Source organism: Motacilla alba, chromosome 20 (assembly GCF_015832195.1).
Source record: "Motacilla alba alba isolate MOTALB_02 chromosome 20, Motacilla_alba_V1.0_pri, whole genome shotgun sequence".
Classification (NCBI taxonomy): Eukaryota; Metazoa; Chordata; class Aves; order Passeriformes; family Motacillidae; genus Motacilla; species Motacilla alba.
Window position 1 is genome coordinate 6,627,975 of NC_052035.1, and position 22,085 is coordinate 6,650,059.

At 53.0% G+C, this 22,085-nt stretch overlaps 1 protein-coding gene and 1 long non-coding RNA gene across 6 annotated transcripts in view; one reads left to right on the top strand and one right to left on the bottom strand.

The window, feature by feature from the left end:
- HNF4A (hepatocyte nuclear factor 4 alpha) overlaps positions 1-14,808 on the bottom strand; it is a 27,675-nt gene extending 12,867 nt beyond the window's left edge. Inside the window, exons 1-2 of one of the 5 annotated variants that reach the window (XM_038159182.1) lie at positions 14,181-14,808; positions 1,673-1,850 (exon numbers count right to left, since the gene is read on the bottom strand). In XM_038159182.1, the coding sequence (XP_038015110.1) occupies positions 1,673-1,850; positions 14,181-14,316 (314 nt within the window). In that variant the 5' untranslated portion in view covers positions 14,317-14,808. Of the gene's footprint in view, positions 1-1,672; positions 1,851-3,868; positions 5,259-5,375; positions 5,628-14,180 lie in introns of those variants that run through there. The other 4 variants (XM_038159184.1, XM_038159183.1, XM_038159180.1 and 1 more) reach the window with 4 other exon arrangements.
- Positions 8,580-18,862, top strand: LOC119710290. Its single transcript, XR_005259534.1, has 3 exons — positions 8,580-9,554; positions 12,600-12,927; positions 14,847-18,862. It is a non-coding gene; the product is annotated as an uncharacterized LOC119710290 (long non-coding RNA).
- Positions 18,863-22,085: the final 3,223 nt, after the last annotated feature.

Genomic DNA, 22,085 nt, shown 5'->3' on the forward strand with positions numbered 1-22,085 from the left:
CTTTTTTGCATCAAAATCTCAGCTCTCCCCTCTGCCTCTGGAGGGTCAATAAGGACAGACTAGACTGAGTCACATGCAGGAGCTCAGAATACTCAGTAACCATTAGGGATAGGATGTCTATAGTGGACTAACAAACCCCAGGGAAGTTAAAAGTGTGATCTAGGAGGGTCAGAACCAACTTGGAAGCTGCTGTTGTAAGTTAGATCCCAGTAGAATGGAAGGAAGAATGCCTTTATTGTGAATTTTAATTTTAAAAAGAGGTGGAAGGTTGTAGTAGCCCATTTGTGAGGTTAAGAAGTCAGTTTAAGTCCTTGCATCTCTCCAGAGCTGGGAGATTCTCAGAGGTTGTTTCTGACCTCTGGACAGCGTTGCTGCTCTGCAAACTGCTCTGCTGCCACTTGCACTTCAGAGAGGACTTGGGAGGGAACCAGCTCCTTCCCTCCAGGCTTGTGTCCCCAAATCCCGTGCGCATGGTGGGGAAAACTGATCTCCCATGTGTGTGACTCACGAGCCTGGTGGTCACTTGCAGCATGAATTTCACTTGCAAATTTGCTCTAATTTACAGCAGATTGATCCAGTTTGCAGAGTGAAGACAAAGGAGTATAGAGCTAGAGAAGGGCTCCCAGCCATGCTGAATTCTGTAGCTTTTGAAAGGGCTTCCTTCTACTCTGCTTTTTAAAGCCCCCAAACTACAATTTGCCCAAGTGGATGCCTGAAAGCAGCTCTTAAAATATTCCTGTAGTTCATATAAAAGCCTCAGTTTCCAAAGAACTGGGCACCTTGGCTTTTCTCATGGAGCTGTGGGGAGGGGGCTCTCTGGGCAGCCACCTTAAATAACCTTGGGGTGCAAATGATGATGTGCTTCACAGGCACTCATAAACCTGGGGCTTTCTTCTGTCACTCAGGTTTTAGAGTCATGTTGCTCTTCATGCTCTCCAAGTGGCATCAGGAGTAACTGACTCAAAAAGCCCAAGGGATTTAGACACTGTGAACTGAGGATTGAAGAATCCTCCGTTTCCTTTGTGACTCTCTTCAAGTGAGTTGCTCAAAGCCAGCAGCAGGCAGGTCACAGCTGCTGATGGCACAGGAGAGCCATGGGCTATCCCCAATGGCTTGAGGTGCAGTGCATGAATCTCAGGAGCAACACAAGTGCCTCATCCTCAGAAAAGCGCGTGTAATGCTGCCCCTCTTGGTGCTCCTCAGGTGTTCTTGTGTCATGTCACAGGCAGTGACAGCATTGTAGATGGATGGCAGGCACACATCCATCTGGTGCTGGAGAAGGATTGCCCCCCGGGAGAGCAAGGTTTGTGGTGCCCTGAGTAGTGAGGTTCTAAGTCCCTGAAATGGGGCTTCTCCCCTGGCATCTTGCTGCTTGCTGGCCACATTCATGGTTGGCCGTACCATTTGCAAGAACATGTGCTTGGCCCCTAAAGTATGAGGCAAGACCTGCCAGGGTCTTTCCCCAGTGATCAGTGCAGGGCAGTCCCAAAGTCGGGGCAGTCACTGACCCCTCCCAGCTGCGGGTTTAGCACTGACCCCTTCCTTAGCTGAGGAAAGCGGAGCAGGGTGCAGGGAGGATGCAGGGCCATGCTGCTGCATTTTGAGGGCCTTGCCATTGAGCTGTGAGGGGCTGTTCTGTCTGAGCCAGGGTCTCTGTGCCCTCTGTCCTCACCTGCAGGAGTACATGTGGTTCTTCCTGACGCTCCTCCTGAAGAAGCCTTTGCAGCCATCGCAGCTGGAGGCCCCGTAGTGCTTGCCGGTGGCGCGGTCCCCGCAGATGGCACACAGCGTGCTCACCCCAAGGCTGCTGGAGCTGGTGAGGCTGGCTGCTTCTGATGGAGATGTGTCTGCTTGGGGAAGGACACAACAAGAAGAAGACAGTGAGACAACAGCCAACATTTGCTAACTCAGCTACCGGTCAGAGACTCTTGGAGAAACCTGGCAGCTGTGTGAGAGGTGTGTAAGGAGAGAGGGTGTAAGATCTCAGTGTTTAAGTAATTGCATTTTGGGTGCACTAAAACTTCCTGTATTCCATGGTGAGACCCCTCTTCCCAAAGGCCTGGCTGCAGCAATGCCTTCAGATAAAGTGGAAGCCCATTTGCAGGAGTCACAGGGCAGAGCCAAAATTCCTCGGGGATTTGCAGACACTTTGGGCTGCAGTAGTGTGGCCAGAGAAAAAGTTGATGCAGAGTTAAAGCTGTGGTATTACAGCTCAGGGTGAGCAGCTGATTTGTTAGGGAGGTGTTTGTGCTGCAGCACTGAAAGAGCCCAAGACAGCCCTGAGCAGATGAGGTGAACAGTTCCCTTCTCCAGGCATGGAGCTCCAGCCTGCACAGCCCTTCTTTAGGAAAACAAGGCTTTAGGTAAATAGCAAACTCAAATGACTTCAGCTGGAAAACTCATGTGGACAAAGGCGACCCATGCAAGGAAGGACTGATTAAAGAAAAAAGGTGTCACTCTGGCATGGAGAAGGCTGTAGGCTACTTTCTCCAGAGTCTAGTAGGATCACAGTGGAAATTGATTTGTCTTGCAGTCCTTACAGACCAAGGGGGACTTGCAGGGCTTTTTTGGAGGACAGGGAATTGCAGCAGGCTCTGGAGGAAAGGACATCTGAAAGGCTAAAAACCATACAAGGGCTACACTAAACCCCTCCAGCAAGCCAAACAAACCTCAAGGCTGAAGGGATCAGCCCTTAATTCAGTTGATCTAATTGTCCCCTCCCATGTACATTTTTCTGTGTCAGCACAGGCACATCCCCCTCCCTCAGTGGAAATGCCAGTCACAAATCATACCCAGGATCTACAAAGCCATAGAAACCTGCTGGGATTTTTAATGCTTGAGTCTACTGGCCCCTGATTTCTGGGTTTTTGTAGGGACTCAGTTAAGGCTCACCCTGGAGGGACCACAGCTGCTCCCACCTGGCACCCAGCAGCAGGGCTGGTCCCAGCTGGGCTCCCCATGGTAGCCCAGCTGTGGTGCTGGGAGGCCAAGGCAAGTCTGGCTGGGGCAGGGCTGCATTTTTAGCTTCTGTTTGGCAGAAAAAGGGGTATTTCAGCAGGTGCTGCACATCCTGCTCATGCCGCCCCTCAGCTGGAGTAACTGGCACAGAACCAGCAGTGAGTGAGTACCGGGGTTCTTGAGCTCCCTACCTCTGGCAACTTCTTTCATTTCCCTGCCTGCTTTCTGTCTTTCCAGCTCCTCGTGTCCCTCCTGTATTTCTTTGTGAGTCACTTTGCTGCCTCTCTGTCCCTGCCTGGCACACCCTGTCACGCAGCTCCAGCAACACCAGTGCAACGCTCCTGTCTCCACTCCCAGAGCCCTGAGCTTTCCCAAGGCTGTTCTGGCTGTCTCTTGTCCCTGTGAGCAGCTTGCTTCTGAAAACAACCTTCCTCCCTGCATATCCCGAGGGCTCAGCTAAATGCAGCTCACTCCAGAAGGAAAGTCAAATTCCCAGCTCCAGCTAAACATAGGACTTAGATGTGAGAGGAAGAGCTGATCTGCCTGTAATCCCATTGCTTGTATATCTGTGGCAGCCCAGATAAATCCCTTTTTAGCAATCTATCAGGCTGTAATCAGATGAACATAGAGCAGGAAAAACTGGCACTCTTATCAAAGAAATTGCAACATCTCAGTCTAATAGTCAACAACAATGAAATTATTGCCTAATGGATAATTTTCCAATTAAGGTTATTCTGACAAATATGTGCCAAAAATGTGGGCTCTGTCTGCTGCAGTCAAGTGGTTGGAGTTAAGGTAAATGGAGGAAAGAAAAAAAATCTGACTTTGATACCTTGCAGCTGAGCTTTTTCTTAGGACAGGAGCTACTCAAGAGATCCCTGAGCCTGTCTGAGCACAGGATGCATTTTACCTGTGAGAGGCAAACTTGGTCCCTGCTGAGCTGCAGCCCTGGGGCTGAGCTGCAGAGCTGTGGCTGGCAGTGGATGGGCTCTGAGCAGTCCTTGGCCAGAAAAAGAGGCACAGGTTCTGCTGGTGGAGGTCCTGCAGGAGGTGTGTCCTCCAGGACAGCTACTGCAGTGCCAAAACAGCCCGGGAAGCAAGGGCTGTCCCTGGCCTGGAGCTGGGCCCAGGAGGAGAGGAATTGGTGCTGCCTGCCCCAGCTGACTCATCCACCCCTGGAGTGTCACAGCACACTGGGTCTTGTCACAGGAAACTCTCCTGTCCCTCTGCTCCATGGAGCCCTGGGTCTGGGGTGGGCAGATCACAGCCCCTTGTGCAGATGCTCGCTGGATGGGAGAGGAACACGGGGAGGGAGCAGGGCCTGAGCTTGTCCCAGAGTGTCCAGGTGGACATCAGCAGAGCCAAAGGGGGCGACTTTTGGTCCTGAGGCATCTAAAGGGGTAGGACCAGCCCCCAGGAGTGGAGAAGGGGGTGGGACCCACAGTGGTGGGGGGGGTTATTGCACAGCAGAGCCACTTTGGCACCAGTGTTACATACCTGACAGAGCAGAGCCATAACCCAGGGAAGACCCACACAGGCTGTGATGGAAGAGTCCACACAGCCAGCACAGCCCTTCTGGGACAGAAGTGCCCAGCAGCCCCCATGCAACACATGGGAGGAAAGGGCTCAGAGGCCCACTTTCTGTGGCTTCATTTAGTCATTAACCTCATATTTAGAGAGACTTTAGGGGGAACTTGGAGAATAATCTCTTGTTATCTCTGAGCATTTAATCACCAAGACCCTTTTTTCCCCTAATGGGTGGGCCAGCATTGTGAATTCTTCAGGGTTAGGTGTGATGCTACCCTCCTGAAGGGATGGGAACATTTGTCTATCCTCTCAAGGTCCCCCTGTCCCTCTGACTGGGGGCTGAGCCAGGGAAGGGGATGCCACCCCACACCCCAGTGCTGCACTGGGGAAGGGCTGTAGCTCACAGCAGCTGCAGCGGCAGCTCCTAAATCCCTTCTGACAGTGATTTTCACCCTTACCAAGGGCTAAATGCCTTTCTGCTCCAGGGAATGGCCCTCAGCTCTGCAGGCACAGGGTCAGTTGTCTGTCTGAACCATCAACAGCACTTCATGCAGAAACTTTTGGCTGGGGTCTGGGAGACCCCCACCATGTTTAGCCCCAGCCCCATTCCCTGGGCTGGATGTCTGGAGGGGACATCTCATTCCAGCCAGCTCCTGGTGCGTGCCTGCTGCCAGGGGCTCTGGGCTGCAGGACACCATCCCGCCTGTACCAAACACAGCTCTGCTCTCTCCACTCTATTTTCCCCCGGGGAAACAGAACCCCCCTGGGAGCTCCCCATCTGACACCCCTTCCCTCCCCGGGAACATTTTTGTGGCCACCCCAGGGACTTCTCCTCCTGCAGCCCCCAGCTCATCCCACCCAGCAGAGGGGAGAGGACAGAGCGGACTCACCATTGCCCATAGCCAGCACCTGCATGTTCTCAAACTCCAGGGTGGTGTATGCCGGGTCTAGCGCCGCGCTGTAATCTGCCATCTCCATGTCTATGAGGGCTTTGGAAAGGCGCATTATCCTCGGCAAACACGGGCCAGATTGCACCGATTCCCTTGGCCCAGGCTATTGGCCCTCCTGCCTCCCTCTGCCTTCACTGCGTCCCCTACCTGTTGTCTTTTAATTCAGATATTTCTCTGAAAGGATTTGCTGAGCCTCAAGGCCTATACTCCCAGAGGGGTGGAGGCAGGAGGCAGGGGGTTAATCTTTAATCATCTCACCCATTGCCGAATACTGCTAAGCTTTTTTTTTTTTTTTTTTGGTGGAGCAGCAGTGATTCTTGTTGACTGTTTATTATTGAATGCCAAGGTGTTTCTGATCCTGGCTCCTGGGTGCAGGCAGCACCACAGCAGCAGGCACTCACCAAGGGCTATTGACCTTGATGCTGAGCTGCTGGTGTTGCTCTTAATTATACCTGGGGTGGAAAACTTGGAAAAAACCCTACCCAGAGAACAAGGTTCTTCACCACTTCTGTCATTGCCTTCCTCTCCTCACCACTGATTGCCTACGCCCTTGTTTTTCCCTTCTCTTGCTCCCTGCATCCCTTCTACTCCTTCTCCTTTTCTCTCCCTCATGGTCAGAGAAGGTCAGCTCCTGCCTGGAAATTTACACGTTGCTATGTAAAGTGAAATGTATGACTCCTTTTACTTCCCTATAAACCAAGTTTTACAGGGGTTTGGATGCCCTATAAACAGATCCCATTCTGCAGCCATGCCCAAACAGTGAGCGGGGCCAAGGGGTGGCACAGACACCCTGGGAATGGCCAGGGTGGCTCCAGTCCCACAGCTGAAATCACTCTGTGCTGAACACCCCCAGCCTCGGGTACTGGCTGATCTGTCATAAAAGTTTCATGAGACAGGTTTCAACAGAGCAGGAGGAGCTTTCCTTCTGTGGGTGCACTGTCTGCTGTCAGCCCCAGCAGTGGTTCTGTGCCTCACCCAGACCTGGGTCTGACCCTGCTGGTGCTGGGCAGTGGGGCCAGAGCTGCCTGTGCTCTCCTCCCCAGCTGCCTCACATCACTCCTCCACTTCAGCCAGAACTGAGAGTTTTCAGTGCAATTGCGAGATCATTGAGTGGGAATTTAATCGATCTCTGAATGGCACTGGCTCACGGTGCAAGAGAATCAGCAATTAATGATTTGGTATCAGTTTGTTCTGCATTGAAAACAGCCCCGTGGTTTCGCAACCAGCGGCAACTGAGTCCACACGCTGCTGATCTGGGCTCTCAATGCCTTGTGTTTGTTCTTCCCAGGCACCCCAATGCAGCCCCAACCCCACTGGCACCACAAGCTGCCCTGGCCACTGTGCCATCACTGCCACTGCGTGAATCCAAGGTCTCTGGCTCCGAACCAGTACATGCCTTTGGGCAGTTGTGCTAGTGATGATTTTCTATTCACATTTTAGGAGCACACGGAATTGTTCAAGCAGCCCTTTGCCCCCCAAAACCATGACCTACATAGCACTTCTAAACAGCTCTTCTACCCTGAGGCTACGGGTCTGCAGGAGTGAATCTGAGCACAGGGGAGAGCCCCTGCTTTCTCACTTGGGAATGGTGATAAATGATCCTTTGCCGCAGGGGAAAGAGTCATTGGGTCAGTGTTCCTAAAGGACAGGCCAGAGCACATGTGCTGGTGGCTCTTTCTTTAGGCAGATACAGTCCTTGCCAGAAATTGGTTTTATGATGTGCAGACTGGGATGGAGATGCAAGAGTCGAGTACAGCCCCCTCCACAGCCTCATCCCAGGGACCTCAGTCCCAATCCCAGCCAGGCCACGGTGATCCCTTTGATTAGATAAATGCTACAGACACCAGGTCAAATATGTGCAGGATTTGCCGCAGCGTCTAGTAAAATATCATAAAAGCGGGGCCTGTTCTGCTCTGCTCAGCAAAACAAACCTTTTGCTTCAATAGCCTGCTGAGCAAGGGGGCTGCAAAGGCCATTTGCTTCCCAGGCAGGAAGGATTAAAAGGGCCAGGAATAGAAATCAGAGAGGCAGCGTGTGCAGGAGAGCAGCAGATAAGGAGCAGGGAAGTTTGGAGAGCATCAGGTGGCTCACGAGGCCGGGGCTGTCAATGGGACGTGGTGTTTTCCGCCCAGGGGTTGTTGTTTTCTCACTGCCAGTGTCCTCTGTGGGTCACCAGTGGCCCCTCCCAAATCCCTCATGTTGGTGTGGAGGTCGAGGGCCAGACCAGCCAAGGACACCACACACTTCCTTTGCCCTGGAGATGGGCTCTGATGGAAGCATTGTCGGTTCCCTGGGCGCTGTTGCTGGAGATGATGTCTTCCATGGTGTCTCCCCCTGGCATCCTCATGTAGTGGGTTTTGGGAGAGCTTGCCAATGCAGCTTGTCATGGCTTGTACTGGCCAACAGGACCCCGCAGCTCTGTAGCTGTTTTAGGTGGGAGATGTTCGAGTCAGCAGCTGTTTGTGGGGCTGTTTCAAACACTTCTGGCTACAGAAGATGTTTTGCCATTTTTATTCCACACAAAGAGACAACTCATAGCTGGAAGACCCCCACTGATAGGTGAAGGTTGTTCCCAGACTAGGTGCTCCAGGGAAGTTCAGCTCCCAGATCTGCTCCTCTCTCCTGTCCCCATTTTCTGTACACTCCACCCACTGTTTCCTGTGTCAGGACATGGTTGCAAAGGAGACCATGACAGCTCTGGGGCTTGTCCTGTTCTGTGCCAAGTGATTATTTAATTTTTGTCTGTTGAGGAGCAGCAAATCTTTTCCCACACTGGCACATCATGGCACTCATTCTGCCTTATCTATATATCCATGTCTGGCAAATTTATACAAACCTAAAGGGGATTCCCTGAAGATAAGATCTGTGCTTCTCAATAGGTGAGGATCAGGAACAGAGTATTTAATAGGGCATTTTTGGAAAGGATTCTGTCACCTACTGTGCTTGCTAACTCTGCATGTCCAGCAGGTGAGCAGGCTCCTCTCAAGGGGCTCCTCCCTGGGGCTTCTTGAACAGGGTGTTGTAGAATCAGAGGATAACTGATGTTGGAAGGGACCTCAGAGTCTCTGCCCCAGGCTCCTGGGCCAACTGTGAGAGCAGCATGGGCTCCTTGCTGCTTTATCTAGTTGGTTTTGAACACCTCCAAGGATGGAGAGCAGCCTCGGCAGCTTGACTGTCCTCATGGTTAGACACTGGCTGAACCTCTCTCCAGTTTTAATGCCCCGTGATCTCCGGCCATGCACCCTGTGAGGAGCCTGGCCCCATCCTTTCGATGCCCTGTGTGTGTCATGCTCCCGCAGTTCCTGCTGGCCCATCTCTCCCCCTGCTGCAGGACACAGCCCTGCCGGCCTGGATCGACCAGGCCCCCCACTCTGGGGCTGCCTGCAGACTGTCTGAGCGTGGACCATGATCAGGGGCCCTCCTGCCCTGTGCTTTTCTCTCTCACAGCTCTGCACTCTTAAGAAGTGCCTGGCAGTAAAGCCAGTGCCCAGAGCCAGCAGGACCCCCTCAGCGTTCATGAGCAATGCCATCGCTGGCCTGGCAGCCCGACTCCAGAGCTCTGCTCCCTGTCACTCGCTGCTCCAAGGCCACTGTCGAGCTGCAATATTTCACATGGCTTTTTTTTTTCCCCCCATGCACACGAAGCAGAGATGGGCTCAGGTGTGAAACCTCTGCAGAGCAGCAGAGCCCTGAGCACGGCCCGTCAGGCCCTGCCAGGCCCGTCGCCATTTCACGAGCGAGCCGTGGGGAAGCAGGAAGCCCAGGTACAAGACAAAGAACAAAAGTCCCAGGGGAACGTCACCAGCGTAGTCATCTCCACACATGCAAAGGTCCCTTCTGCCTTTTTTTTTTTTCCCCTTTGAAATTTCAAATTCCAGTTTGTGGACAAAGTCCTGCCTATCTGAGAATATAGATCTCCGACCACTGACCAAACTCCACTTCAAGCAGTCCCGAGGACTGCTCTTCCCCTTGCCCACGGATGTGTCTGCTCAGTCCTTGGATTTCCTAGGATCACACTGAAAATTTTGCACTGGAGCACAGCACTGGTACTTGCACAAAGTGGATTTTGCACGTAATGTCAGCAGCTTCCTTTCTGGGAAGAACCTTGGGAATAACCAGGTAGGAGCCTTATCACCTACAATTCATTTGGCCAGCCATTGCAGAGAGAAAAGGAGAAGGAGGAACAAGGGCTTCCATTGTGCTTGTAACAGCAATTTTAGCTCATCATTAAAGTAAGGGAAGGGGGAAAAAAAGCAGCTTCAGAGGGGATGATAAACTAGAGGGAACATGAGCTTGTGGAGGCAGAGCCACTCTGTATGGTTAACTGATAACTCCAATTTGCCTCTTCCCTCTCATCTTTTCTGATTCTCTCAATTAAGCTCAACTTATTCTCATGCTAATCATTTCTTGACCTGTTTATTCTGCATTAAAAAATTAACAGAGAGCAGTTTACTGCATGACTTGCTCACACAGAATTGCTACAGATTAGCAGGCATGCTTTAAGCCCCTACACAGGACTTTTGGGTCTCGCAGCCAGTCTGCACAGCTCGAGGATGAGCTTTTTTTCCTGTTTTTAAAGAACAGCTTTTTCTAAAGTCAATATAAACCCCCCTCCTTTCATGCCTTGAGTATATTTGCTCGGTGACTATTTCCAAATGGGAAAGATAAAGCCAAGGGCTTGTGTTTTGTCAGACTTTTTGTAAACAGGGGTATTTAGGCCATACTGTCAAACCCTCCTGCCTTCTGCCTCGGTGTGCTGTGACTCCAGAGCAGAGTTGTCAGTGTGTTAATAAGCAGCTCCAAGGAATATTTTGGGGTGGAGGGCTGCAGGTCAGTGCAGCTGCACAAGCCCCCAGCTCATGGGGCAGATCTTTGCCTCTGCTCTGGGCAATCATATGACAGACACAAAGATGGGGGTCTGCTCCCATGTCCCTCCCCAGAATGTCCCCAGAAGCTGTGAGAAGGCTCCAGGAAAACAGATGATTCAGCAGAGGTTGTTTAGAGTCTGTTTGCCCCTTGCCAGCTGCACACTGCACATCCCTGCCCCAGCAAAACACTTTGTGGAGGTGAAAATGAGCCACCAGCTCCATCCAGGGAGGTGGATCTGAAAGATCCAGCAATGAGAGGCAGGAGGAGACCACAGCTATGTGCCAGACCTTGCCTGGGGAAGATGCAATCAATTTTATCATCCTGTTCCACACCAATCACTCTTGGTGATTTACTTTCCCCAGGGCTGAAGCGCCTGTCTCTGGGGTTGGGGCAGATTTGCTGTTTGGAGCTGGGGGCAATGGCCAGGACAGACAAACCCTGGGCAGACCCCAGACACACTGTCACTGATGAGCACGTGACATGTGAGCACCCCAGGCTCCCCAGCACAGCTCAGGGTGACAGAGGCAGCTCCGTTGCAACCTTAGGCTGTTTCTGAACAGAGTTATCCAAATGTAGCCAAACCAACCAGTACTGTCCTGGTCCCCAGAGCACAAAATCCCCATGTGGACAATTGAGGCAGCTTTTGGGCATGGGGAAGAGTCACTTTAAAGAAGGTATAAGACTCTGCCTGAACTCCTGTCCAAAAGCAACATGTGCATTTCAGACAAAGCTGGGATGATGCTGAGCCTGGAGGCAATTATTGGAGCTAAATTAAATAGCTGCTCTGCAAAAGTGGTAGGGAAAGAACTGCAAACATGGGGACAGACAGACCATTTCAGCATATACTGCTCTGGTGATAACACTGTGCTTGCCTTTCACCCCAGGACTGGAGAGGGGTTTATTGTCCTGCCTAACAAGGGCTCTGAACTCTTGAGGAAGTACTTATTATTTCTCCTCGGAGCTCTTATTATGCAAGAACAGTAAATTTGAGCTGTTCCAAGAAGGGTGGCTGTACTTGAAAATGCCAGGGCATTTGCTGATGTGTATTTGCCATCACTCTGCCTGCACTGGAAGCAGCATCTGGTTCTGGGACCTGCAGTTTTGCAGTTGTAACTCTGGAAATCTGTCTCTCTGTTTTTATATAAAATCATGCAATGAGCCCGGGCCCAAGAGAGGAAGGGGAATAGATTCATCTTCTTCCATTACACCACAGGCTGCAACTTGGCCCAAGCTCCAGCTCCCACCACTGATCCCACTTGTCCCCTTCAAACCCTACACCACAGGCTCTGCACTCCATCCAAACCCTAACCCAGCAGAGACCCAGACACTTTCCTGCTAAACACTCTCCTGCCTATTTGGGAGGAAGTCCAGAAAAGCTCTTTCTTTGCCATGAGCTGTTCCAGGTTCACTGACTACAGTGGCAAAAGCTTGGCTGAAATCCTGTGGTTTAATCCCCATTGAAATGGGGGAGCAGGAGCCTCAGGGAAGCAGCAGCACTGGAGAGAGGGTTTGCTGCCAGCAGGAGACACCTATTGCTGTCAGTGCCTTGCCAGCTCACACATTTAGTGTGGCAAGGATCTCAGCAGCCTGCTCTGGAGCTGGGGAGAACTTGTTTAGCAGGTGGATATGATTCCTTTGCACCTGAAGTAATCCTGAAGCTTCCAAGGAAAAGGATCCCTACTGAGCTCACAGTCTGGCAGGCAAGTGAGTCTCTCCCTTCAGCCCTGCCAGCTGTTTGCAGGGCTTTTAGGTTTCATTGACTTTATACATTCATTATACACACATGAAACAGCCCCTGAATCATTTCAGCTGTGGAGCAATAGGTGAAGGAAGAGAACAGCCAAAATCAACAGTGGTTACACATCAAGTTTTACCTTTTTTTTTTTAATATCTTTTTGCAAAGCTAGGTGCATCAGCAAGCCATGCCTGGAAGTGACCTCCAGTGGCTGCTGGGGCTCTTGGGATCAGCCCTCCCTCAAAATTAAGGCAAAAGACTGCAATGCTGCTGAGGAGTGGAGGGAGAGCTGCAATAGGGCAAGGGTGTCAGGGCCAGTCTGAGCCCATGGCCCTGGAGGAGGGCAAGTCAAGGGCAAAAAGCATCTTCTTGGACCCAACAGCTCCAGCTGCCCTCCTGCCCCAGTCTGGCTGGCAAAGTCAGCCCCAGCTGAATTGGAAAAGCAGGCTGGGCATGGAAAAAATAAAACAGACACAAAGAGGTGGTCAGTTAAAATTTGGGAGATTCTAGTTTCTGGAAACAGAAGGAAATAAGTAGTGCAAAATGCTTTTTCTCTGCAGGGGTGTGCGGAGTGCCTGAGTAACCTGTTGTGTCCCCAATGTCCTCAATCACCAGAGCACAGCAAGGGGTGAGTGAGAACCAGACAACACTCAGGAGCTCCACGTCCACAGCAGCTGCACGCCCCCCACACACCCTCCTGTGTGACACAACCCTCTTGTCCACTGCCAGAGAAACAAAAACACAGCAGAAAGCAAGGTATGGGAACATGGGAACACAGCAAGGGCAGGGGATCACACGTCCCTACAGTTCCAGAAACCCACGGCCAGGACACTGCAGGGACAACTGCCTGGCTTCCAGCTAACAAACATGGGAACTGCTGATCCGCCTGTGAGTATTCAACCTAGGTCTGCAACACTGGATAACACTATTGTTTGTCCCTTTACATTCCTGCAAGTCCCAGTGCCATTAACCTCTTGTATCATAAAGAAATTAAAATATATTATGACCATAAACGACATCATTTGAGGAAATGAACCACTTCTAGTGAATGTATCATGGGACACTGAAGCCATGAACTCTCCTAAATCAACTGCCAGCTTATAAAGAGTGCAGGTACTGCTGGGAGCAGCCCCCAGCATGTGACTCCCCACTGGCATGGGGTGGTGGGGATGGTGACTGGGGGTGCAGGCTACCCCAGGAAGCACAAACCCCACCACCAGCACAAGCCCTGCTTGGGAGGAATTGCTCAAGCAAGAGGAGCAGCTCAATTTTTGCTGAGTCCCAGAGAGGAATGGAGACTGTTGGGGTGTTTTGGGGATGAGGTGGTGTGAGGCACAGGGGTCCAGGGCTCAGGAAGCACCAAACATGTCCAAATTCCTCACGGTGCTGGCAGTGGTCTGTAGGAACTTGGACATGTTTGGTGCATGCTAAGCCCACCCAGCCTTCTGACCTCCACACCAAGGTCCCCATGGGTGATGGGGCTGAGGGGCTGAGCACAGAGCTGGCTGTAGGGGGCCACAGAGGGAACCCTAAAAACCTTCTGGTAAGGACTCTGTACAACCAGTAAAGTTTACACTGGAAGTGCTTTTCTCTTAGCTGCTTCTAAGCTTTCATTCTGCGGGCTGGGAAGTCCCGCTGCAGATCTGGCTCAGGAGCAGAGGCTGTGCTGCGAGTGGCAGGATCTGTCCCCAGGCCAGCTGAGGCTGCAGCCCAGGGCAGCAATGCCAGGCACTGGGAACTGGCCTGACAATGACTGAATCACTTCCCAGACAGCACAGGCAATCACTGGGGTATCCATGGGATGCCAGCCTGACTGTACCACCTCTTCCCCCGGGAGTCACAACACCCACCATACTGCCCATGCTGGGGTATCTGTCTTGAGCCCCAGAACCAACCTAGGGACATGAGCCATCACCACCCACAAAGCTGGTATGTGCACCCTGCACGAAGCAAAACAGAAACCAGAGACATGGGGGTCCATGCTCTGGGGACCAGCAATACCAGTGGAAATGAGCGTATTTTGGCAGCTCCAAACCCATACTGGACACCCTGTCAATGCCCTTCATTCACATAAACTCTGCAGCGCTGGTTCTGCAGCTGCTTCTCTCCCTGCTGCAAGTGCTGGGGGAGCAGGGGGGTACCTGGTGTTTCCTGGAACAGGTGGTATCTGCTGCCATTCATCTTCCAGGGGCGCTCAGCTCCGTGGGCAGAGCTAGGGGAGTCTGGCCCCTGGATGGGGCCGTGCAGCTGGCGAGCCCCCCGTGGGCAGCGGAGCATGAGCCATGCCCAGGAGCTGCTTGTGGCGCAGAGGCAGGGACAGGCTAATCCCTTAATGCTGGTCACAATGAGATTTGATGGGGAGCAGCAGTTTGTGCTGCAGAGCCACGGGTTTTAAAGGGTTCTGGCCACTACGCGGAGGAAAATTATAAGGTGGCTCTGGGTCTGTGCCCCGCTGCCAGTGCCCGCAGCAATGCCCGCTGCTTTCTGGGCCACCTTTCTGAGGTCCCTCAGCATGCTCTCTGCCCTGCCACTGCGTTTCTTTAGGGCAGTGGTACCTGACCATAAGTTCAGGCCTGGAGGTTGATCCAGAAATTGTGCTTGGGTGTGTCTAACAGGAGGAGTGGGTCTGACTCCTCAGGGAGAAGCTGGCTGCTTTTGCTTTAAAGTGTTTCTATATAAATAGCCAGAACACCATATACTTGAGCAACAACCTTGGTCTCCCCTCCCAGCTGACATCACAGTGCAGATGATTCAGTCCAGAGGGGAGCAAGGAGGCTGCTGAGCACCCAGAGTTTTCTTCTCTGCAGGAAGTGTGGTCTGGCAAGCGTGGCCCTGTTTGTAATGGAGGAGGAAGATCGTGTGAGGGAATAGAGCGGCACTTCACTAGGGTTTCACAGGCACTGAGTGACTGAACTGCTGAAAGGGAGACCTGGGCACCTCTGAATTCAGCCTTGGGCTGCATGCCTGTGACCCAACTAGGGCCAGGTCTCATCAGCCTCTGTGTCCAGAAGAACCAACTCAGGGACAAACCCATCTGAAACACCCATTTTCCTTCCTCCTTGGATGACTCTTCATGCCAAGCCCACCTCTGCTTTTGCTGTGCCAAGGAGAAGAGAGCTCATTCCTGCCCTCCAGATATCACGCCTCAAGCACCACCTCAAAGGCACTAGTCTAATGGAGCAAAAGCATTCCTAAACCATTCCTGTCCTGTCTCCACAAGCTTCTGCTTCCACTCAGGCCTGCCTGAGGCATATTTGAGTTAATTTGGAGTGCCCATAGTCAGCAGCTTCCAGAATGCTCCTGGTGGGTCAGGAATGGGGAGTGAGCAGCAGCTCTGTCCCTCAGTTCTGTGCCCAGGGAGGGGTGTTGGCAACAGGGGCTGATGCCCAACATTCCCACGTGGAGCAGGGAGCAGCACCAAGGGCAGGGCTGGGACTGAACTGTGTGTAACCCCATGACACCTCCCTGCACCCCTGTGTTGCCACACAGGTTTTAGTGGCTGTAACAGGGAAACACACCCAAGTCAACCGACATTTCTCCCAGACAAGGGCAGTCTGCAGGCACACACCCACGGATGAGCCACAGGCAGTGCTGGGCTCTGCTTCCACCACCTTGGTCCCACCACCTTGGTGGCAGCAGGGCTGTGGATCCAAAGCCTGGCTGCTTGTCCCCTTGTCCCTCCTGCCTCCTTATTCCACTCTTCGTTTTCTGTTGCTACCTTTGGCCTGCCAACAACGAAACTCTGCATGAGCTGCGTGAGCTGCTCCCTCAGGCATCCATCAGTGCTTTGTCCTTTCTTCACTGCTGGGCCACCTCCACCTGAGTGTGCCTGTCCCTGGCACAGGACCTGCTCAAGCAGCAGCCTCTTACCATGGGGTACCAAGGCTTTGGGGACTGTGTGGCAAAATGATCAGCATCCCTTGGGAGCAGAGGAGGAGAGAAGTGGCTGAGTGGGCCCAGCAGGAGGAGCTGGGCTCTGTCTCCATGAAGGGCACTGGGCCATAAACCCAGCACGGTGGCTGTCGTTTGTGTGTCAGCAAACACGTTGAGTGAGCTTCACTGTTGATTCTGACCATATAAACCAGTGTTGTGGCACTTGTTCAGGTTTGTGCAGGTTTTACAGCTCTTGTTCTGAGAAGTACCCATGTATTTGGTTTTGCTCCTTCCTTCAGGTCTATCTGTTGACATTGGCTCTCCTAACCAGAGCGTTAGGCCATGCCAGGAAGCTGGGTGTGCGTCTCTCCTTGTGTTTCCCACTTTCCCAGGAGTTATCACCTATAAAATCTCACACACACCCATGGCTGGGACTGGTTTCTGGTGCAGAGGCAGGTGAAAGGTGTCTGCTGGTCCCCACCACTGGTTGGTGGGTTTGGGTTCCCTGTGCTCAGTGACAGGAGATGAGCCACCCACCCTGAGAGATGGATGAGCAAAGCTGCAGGGAAGGTCCTGCCCTGGAATTCTGGAGTGGAGTGAGCAAGGCCTGGGTTCTGTAGGGCTGTGATGAAAATCAGGCTGTCAAACCAACTTGGATGTGCAGAGAAAGAGAAGATGCTCCCAGAGCACCATCCCAGAGGATATGGGCTATTGCTGGTCACCTACGATGGAGGCACACACTGTCACCCATTCCTACCTCCAATCCTCTTCCCAGCAGGAGCTGCCAGCAGCAGTTGTGCCCTCAGGGACAGCTTGGTGCTGGAGGCTCAGAGGGCTTGAGCTCACAGTGATGGTCCCCATCTGTCTCTGAGCACCAGAGCTCCATTACCTTGGGGATGCCACTGGAATCCCTCTGATGACTTCAGGATTTTGAGATAGAAAATCTGGTCCAGCCTCGCAGAGCCAGAGTCTATTTGCTCCTTGACAGCTGGTGCATTTTCACAGCCACTTGCTCTGCCTGATCTACTCCTCCCATCCCTTTGGTGCAGCATCCTGAGCCTACCTTTATTTTTTGAGACATGTATTTCCTGAAGGGATTTGCTGAGTAATCTCTGTTGATGCTCAGGCTGAAGCTTGGACAGAAGCTGTTCCTGGGAGGAATTGCTTCTGGGACCCAGCTTTGCTCGGTGGCCCCGGTGCCTCTGCCCAGGTTCACCCCACAACCCCTACCTTGAAATTCGCCTTCCGTGAAAATTCTGCAACATTTGCCATTTCCACATACATTTCTGCCAGGAACCTTGTTTGCTTGAATATTTGAGGAAAGCAAACAGAGAAGGAGCCTGAACACAAACAGTCATGGATATTTTTTCGCTGTCTTTGCCCTGTTCTAACCCCAAGCCTGCTGGCAAAGATACTTGCAGGCATCCCCTGATGTACCCCTTGGCTCTGCCCTGTGTGCTGTCCTGTGCCCCACTCCTGGCCCTGGTCCTGCTCCAAATACTGCTGTATGTAAAAGAAACTCACTCAGCCCTCGCTGTCTGTGGGACCACCATCACTCACCACCCCTTTGCACTCATGCTAAATAAATATTTTTTAATGCCATTTGAGAAATGTCAGCAGATGACTAACAGAGTATGACTGGCAGACCTACATCTGCCCTGCTGAGCTCAGAACATTTCTCAGGCACTTCCTGAGCCTCTTGCTGCTCACCTTCCAGAGCTGGAGCTCATTTCCTGCTGACAGCAGCCCTCTGGGCTCAGTCCCCCTATAAAAATACCATTGTGTTTCAAGCAAAGCCGAAGTTGAGGGTGTGCTGCTGGCCCCATAAATGGCTGGAATGAGGTGGGAGAAGTCACAGCCCTGTGGGTAAGTGCAGACACCCTGTGACACTGTGCAGCATCCCCAGCTCTTCCCCAAGGAAACCTTCACCAAGCACCAGCAAACAGCTCTTGGGAGCAGGCCAAGGTGCTAACACAGTGATTGTCCCTTTTTCATCCCAGCAAATACCTGTGCTTATTCCTGGCTGCACCAATACCCTGCTCAGGCACTGGAAAGTGCTGACCTTGCCAGCATCAGTGTTACAGCCACCCCAACATGCAGCAGGGGTGGCCAGAGTGGGGACAAGGAAGAGGGCTGTTCCAGGTGTCCTAAAGACCCATCGGTTCCTGATGGCTGCCAGGCCTTGGACACAGAGACCAAGGACTAAACAGAGGAATTAAAGAGCAGATGATGTGAGCAGTTGAGGAGGAAAAGCTCAGTTCAGGTCATATCTAGAGGAAACCTGTAAAAAATTCAGTGCATCTAGCAGTGAAAATTAAAAGTCCTCAGAAAATTGGCTCCCTCTTATGTTTCTCAGTTGAAACTATTGCCCACATCTGACCAGAGCTCCTGAGCAGCAGTGACGTCTGGCATTTTTCAGCTGTTTTCCAAAGCTGCTTTACTGATCAGCGCCAGCCCTGATCAAGCACTGGTCCCTGCTGTAACCACCAGCCCTGGGCATCCCTGGCGCTGAGGAGATCCAAAATATGAAGGGGTGGTGCTGCCTGCACTGGGATTGAGAGCAATTGCCCAAACCATGCCCAAGTCTCAGTGGGAGGATAAAGGTGGATCAAGGGGCTCATCCCTTCCTTGCTGCCCAGAAGGAGATGTTCCCCTTGCCCCCTCTCCATCCTTCACCTTCTCACACATCTATTTGCAACTTCCTGCAGGGATTTAGCACCAGTGGAGCCCTTCCCAGCTCACAGCCTGTCCTCTGCAGGTGCTGGTGAGGATTGTGAATGTGCCTCCAGCTCCACATCTCTCCAGAGCTGCAGCATCACTCCCTTCTCCCCCAGGGACCCACCCAGGGTGCTGGGGGCAGGCCAGCTTTGCCACTGCCTGGCAGGGCATCCTCTGAGTCCTTTACACAAGGCACAGGTCTGATGGGAGGGAAATAAGTACCCCCAAGGGGTCATTTAGGGAAAATGCTGGTGAGAGTCTGGGAGAGGGATGGGTGGGGAGGGTTGCAGTAACTGCAGTGGAGGGATGCTCTTACTGATGCCACCACTGCCAAGAGAGGGCCAGACCTGCCCCCAAGGCTGAATGCCAGTGCCAAGCTTCCCCATTAGAATGTATCCCTGGCTTCAGATGGATGCTGAAATCCTGAGGCTCTTAAGACAGATGAGGAGAAGGGAAAACCAGAAGAATCCTTCCATCTATTAAAAGAAACTGAAAATAACTTGTGATCTTCTCCAAGGCTGAAGGCTCCTCTGGAGGACCCAGGTGTGTCTCCATCAGGCATGCCAGCTCCATGGCCTGTCCTGCTGAGGGCTGGGAGCTGCTGGCTGCAAGGGCATCACTGTGGGCACAGCTGGAGCTCAGCACCACCACTGCTGTGTGAGCTCCCCTACTGCTTCGCAAGGGAATAAACTTCCCAGTGACCCTGGGAAGGGTTTGGCCACCACTTTGCCATCTGCAGGATGGTGCATCCCAGCTGCTGTGCCCACTCTGCTGCCCAGCCCCAACCCAACCCTACAGAGCTGCCAGGGAAGCTGGGCACTGCCCAGTCGCCATCCCACCGAGCCTTCCTCACCTCTATTTGGATAACTTTTTCACCCATTTTATTTATGAGGACTCCCCTCCTTCTGCCAACACTCAGTTTCCTCTCGCTTTAGTCTGGGAGGCCCATCTCACTTTTTTATTCTCATTATTTCTCTCTCCCCCTTGCCTGGCCCCAGGCTTGCAGCGGGTGCTGGCCAGAGCCTGCTTTTGTTCGGCCCCGGGAGCAGATGGGGAGAGTGGCTGCAGGAGGGATGGGCAGTGATTCCTCCCCATCCACCCCACAGCACCTGGCTCTGCCTGCACTTGCCCAAGCTCAGCACGTGGCTCAGTTACTGACTCTCAGACTGAAAAGTTAAAACAAAAACAACTTTAAAAATTGTAATTAATAAAAATAATTTTTAAAATTTCAGGAGAAAATTACTGTCAGAAATGTTTATCTGCCTGTGTTTAAGGTCACTGATGTGCCAGGGCTGGCAAGTGGCTGCTCACATTAGAGCCAGCTGCAAGTGGGCAGAATAACTTCATCCTAAGTGATTAAAGAGCTTGTTCAGCTCCTGTTGCATGTACCAGGCAAAGCTGGTTGCTCACTGCAGAAATAAGGTTGGCTTTGCACCTTGGGGCAAAGCTGGATGCAGGCACCCTGGGTGTGGGGACAGCCAGACCTGACCACCCTGCACCACCAGGTCTCCCATGCTGATGGGAGCATCCCTTGAGCCTCCCCTTCTCCTGAAAATGAGATGCAGGTCAGTCCCTGGGAGCTGGGTGGGTCAGGAGCCATCTCCCACCAGCAGCAGGGGCTTCAGCCTGGAGGATGCTCAGCACTGGCTCCTCCTGGGTCAGTTCCTGCTCCAGGATCCCACCCTCTACACATCTCAGAGGAATCAATCCTTTGTTTCACCAGCTCACACGTGTCCTTCACCACATGGCTCCTTGCACTTTGTCCAAGCAGCACCAGCTGGACACAAAGACACAACCTGCACTGAAGAGACCAAAACCTGGACAGTTTTCTGGGCATTTTCCTGCTGCTGGCTCCTGCAGCTCAGAGGCAGGAGTGAACAGAGCTCCTCCAGAGACCTGGCTGCTGCAGCTGGGGATGCACTGCCTGATAAAAGCAGGCTAAAACTCAGCATTCTGTAACTGCATGATCACAACTGCCTGCTCCAGTGACACTACAGCAGATCCTATACAATTCCTACACATTTCCATTGCCATAGGCCACGGACCCACCAAAATGCTGACATGCTGACATGCTGACATGCCCTGGGTCTGACATGCCCTGGCCATGGCTCACCGTGGGGTGATGTTTCCTGAAATACAGTGATCTGCAGGGTACTAAAGTGCTGGGGGCTGGGGCAAGGAGGCGCAAGGCAGCATGAATGCCACAACAGAGGTGTGTCAGGGCTGGGGGTGACACCTGTGGGAGGCTGCAGGCCTGGATCAAGAGAAGCAGCCACCCAAAGAGAGGCCATGAGCAAAGTGCAAAAAGGTGGTCTGGGAGTCCCACGAGCCCTGCTGGGACCTGGGTTTGCACACATAGTACCTGGAAGGTGGGCTGGGCAGGGGCTGCATGCTTGTAAAAGAGAAGAGGAGCAGGACATGAAAAATAGAGTGAGAAAAGCAAGGTAGTATGATGGAGAGCCCCATGGGGTGTGATGGAAAGCCAGGCAAAGCAATGGAGAGCCCTTGAGAGTGATGGAGAGCCATGAGAATGTGATGAAGAGCCTCTTAACTGTGAGACCTCAACCGCTGGGACCTCACTCCACAGCCTGTCCATGCCCAGGGAACCAGGGTTCCCAGAACACACGGGACCAAACCAGCTGTGTGGGGATGCTACCATACAGGCACAGTTGTCCCATCCTGAGGATAACTATGGGCTGATGTCAGCCCAGGCAAGGGCAGCTGTCCCCAGGGGTCCACGTGCATTTGTTGGGAGCTGGCATCTGTCACAGCCAAGGAGCACAATACGGGCTGCTCCAGGCTGGTGCCCACCGTGCCACACCGGAGCCCGGACACAGGCCTGGCAGGCATCTCGCTGTGGCCAGGTGACCAGGCAGCATTGTGCCACCTGATGCTGTGTCCCGCAGAGGCTGGAGGCTGCTGCTTGTCCAGGCACTACACTCCCTGCTGGGAAACCTGCCCAGCCGTAACACCAGCCCTCAGCAGGAGCACGGCCCTGGCAGGCGCTCGCTGTGCCCACTCACACGGCCCGGGCGTTCCACGGGCCACCCACAGCCTGTGCATCGGGGCTGGCTCTGTGTCCTAGGGCAGCACTTCACCTCCTCTAAACTGCTGCCACTTGTGCAGCGAGCCCGGCAGCAGCAGCAGCCCCTCTGCCAGCACGTGGGGCCGCTCTGCTCCCTCAGGCACGTGCCTTCCTCTTTGGGTCAAGCCGAGTGAAAGAGAGAAAACACACATAGAGGATTTACATCACATCCAAATCAACCAGAACCCTTCTCCTGCCTCCACCTCCAGCCTTCCCTGGGGCGGGGGGAGCGCGGCGGGGCTGGGCCGTGGGGCTGGGGGCTGCTGGCCGCTGCCAGCCCCGCTCCCCGCGAGCGACGCCAGGCCGGCAGCGCGGGCGGTGGGAACGCTGTACTCACCATATGGAGCCTCCATCTTAGCGCTTAGCTGGG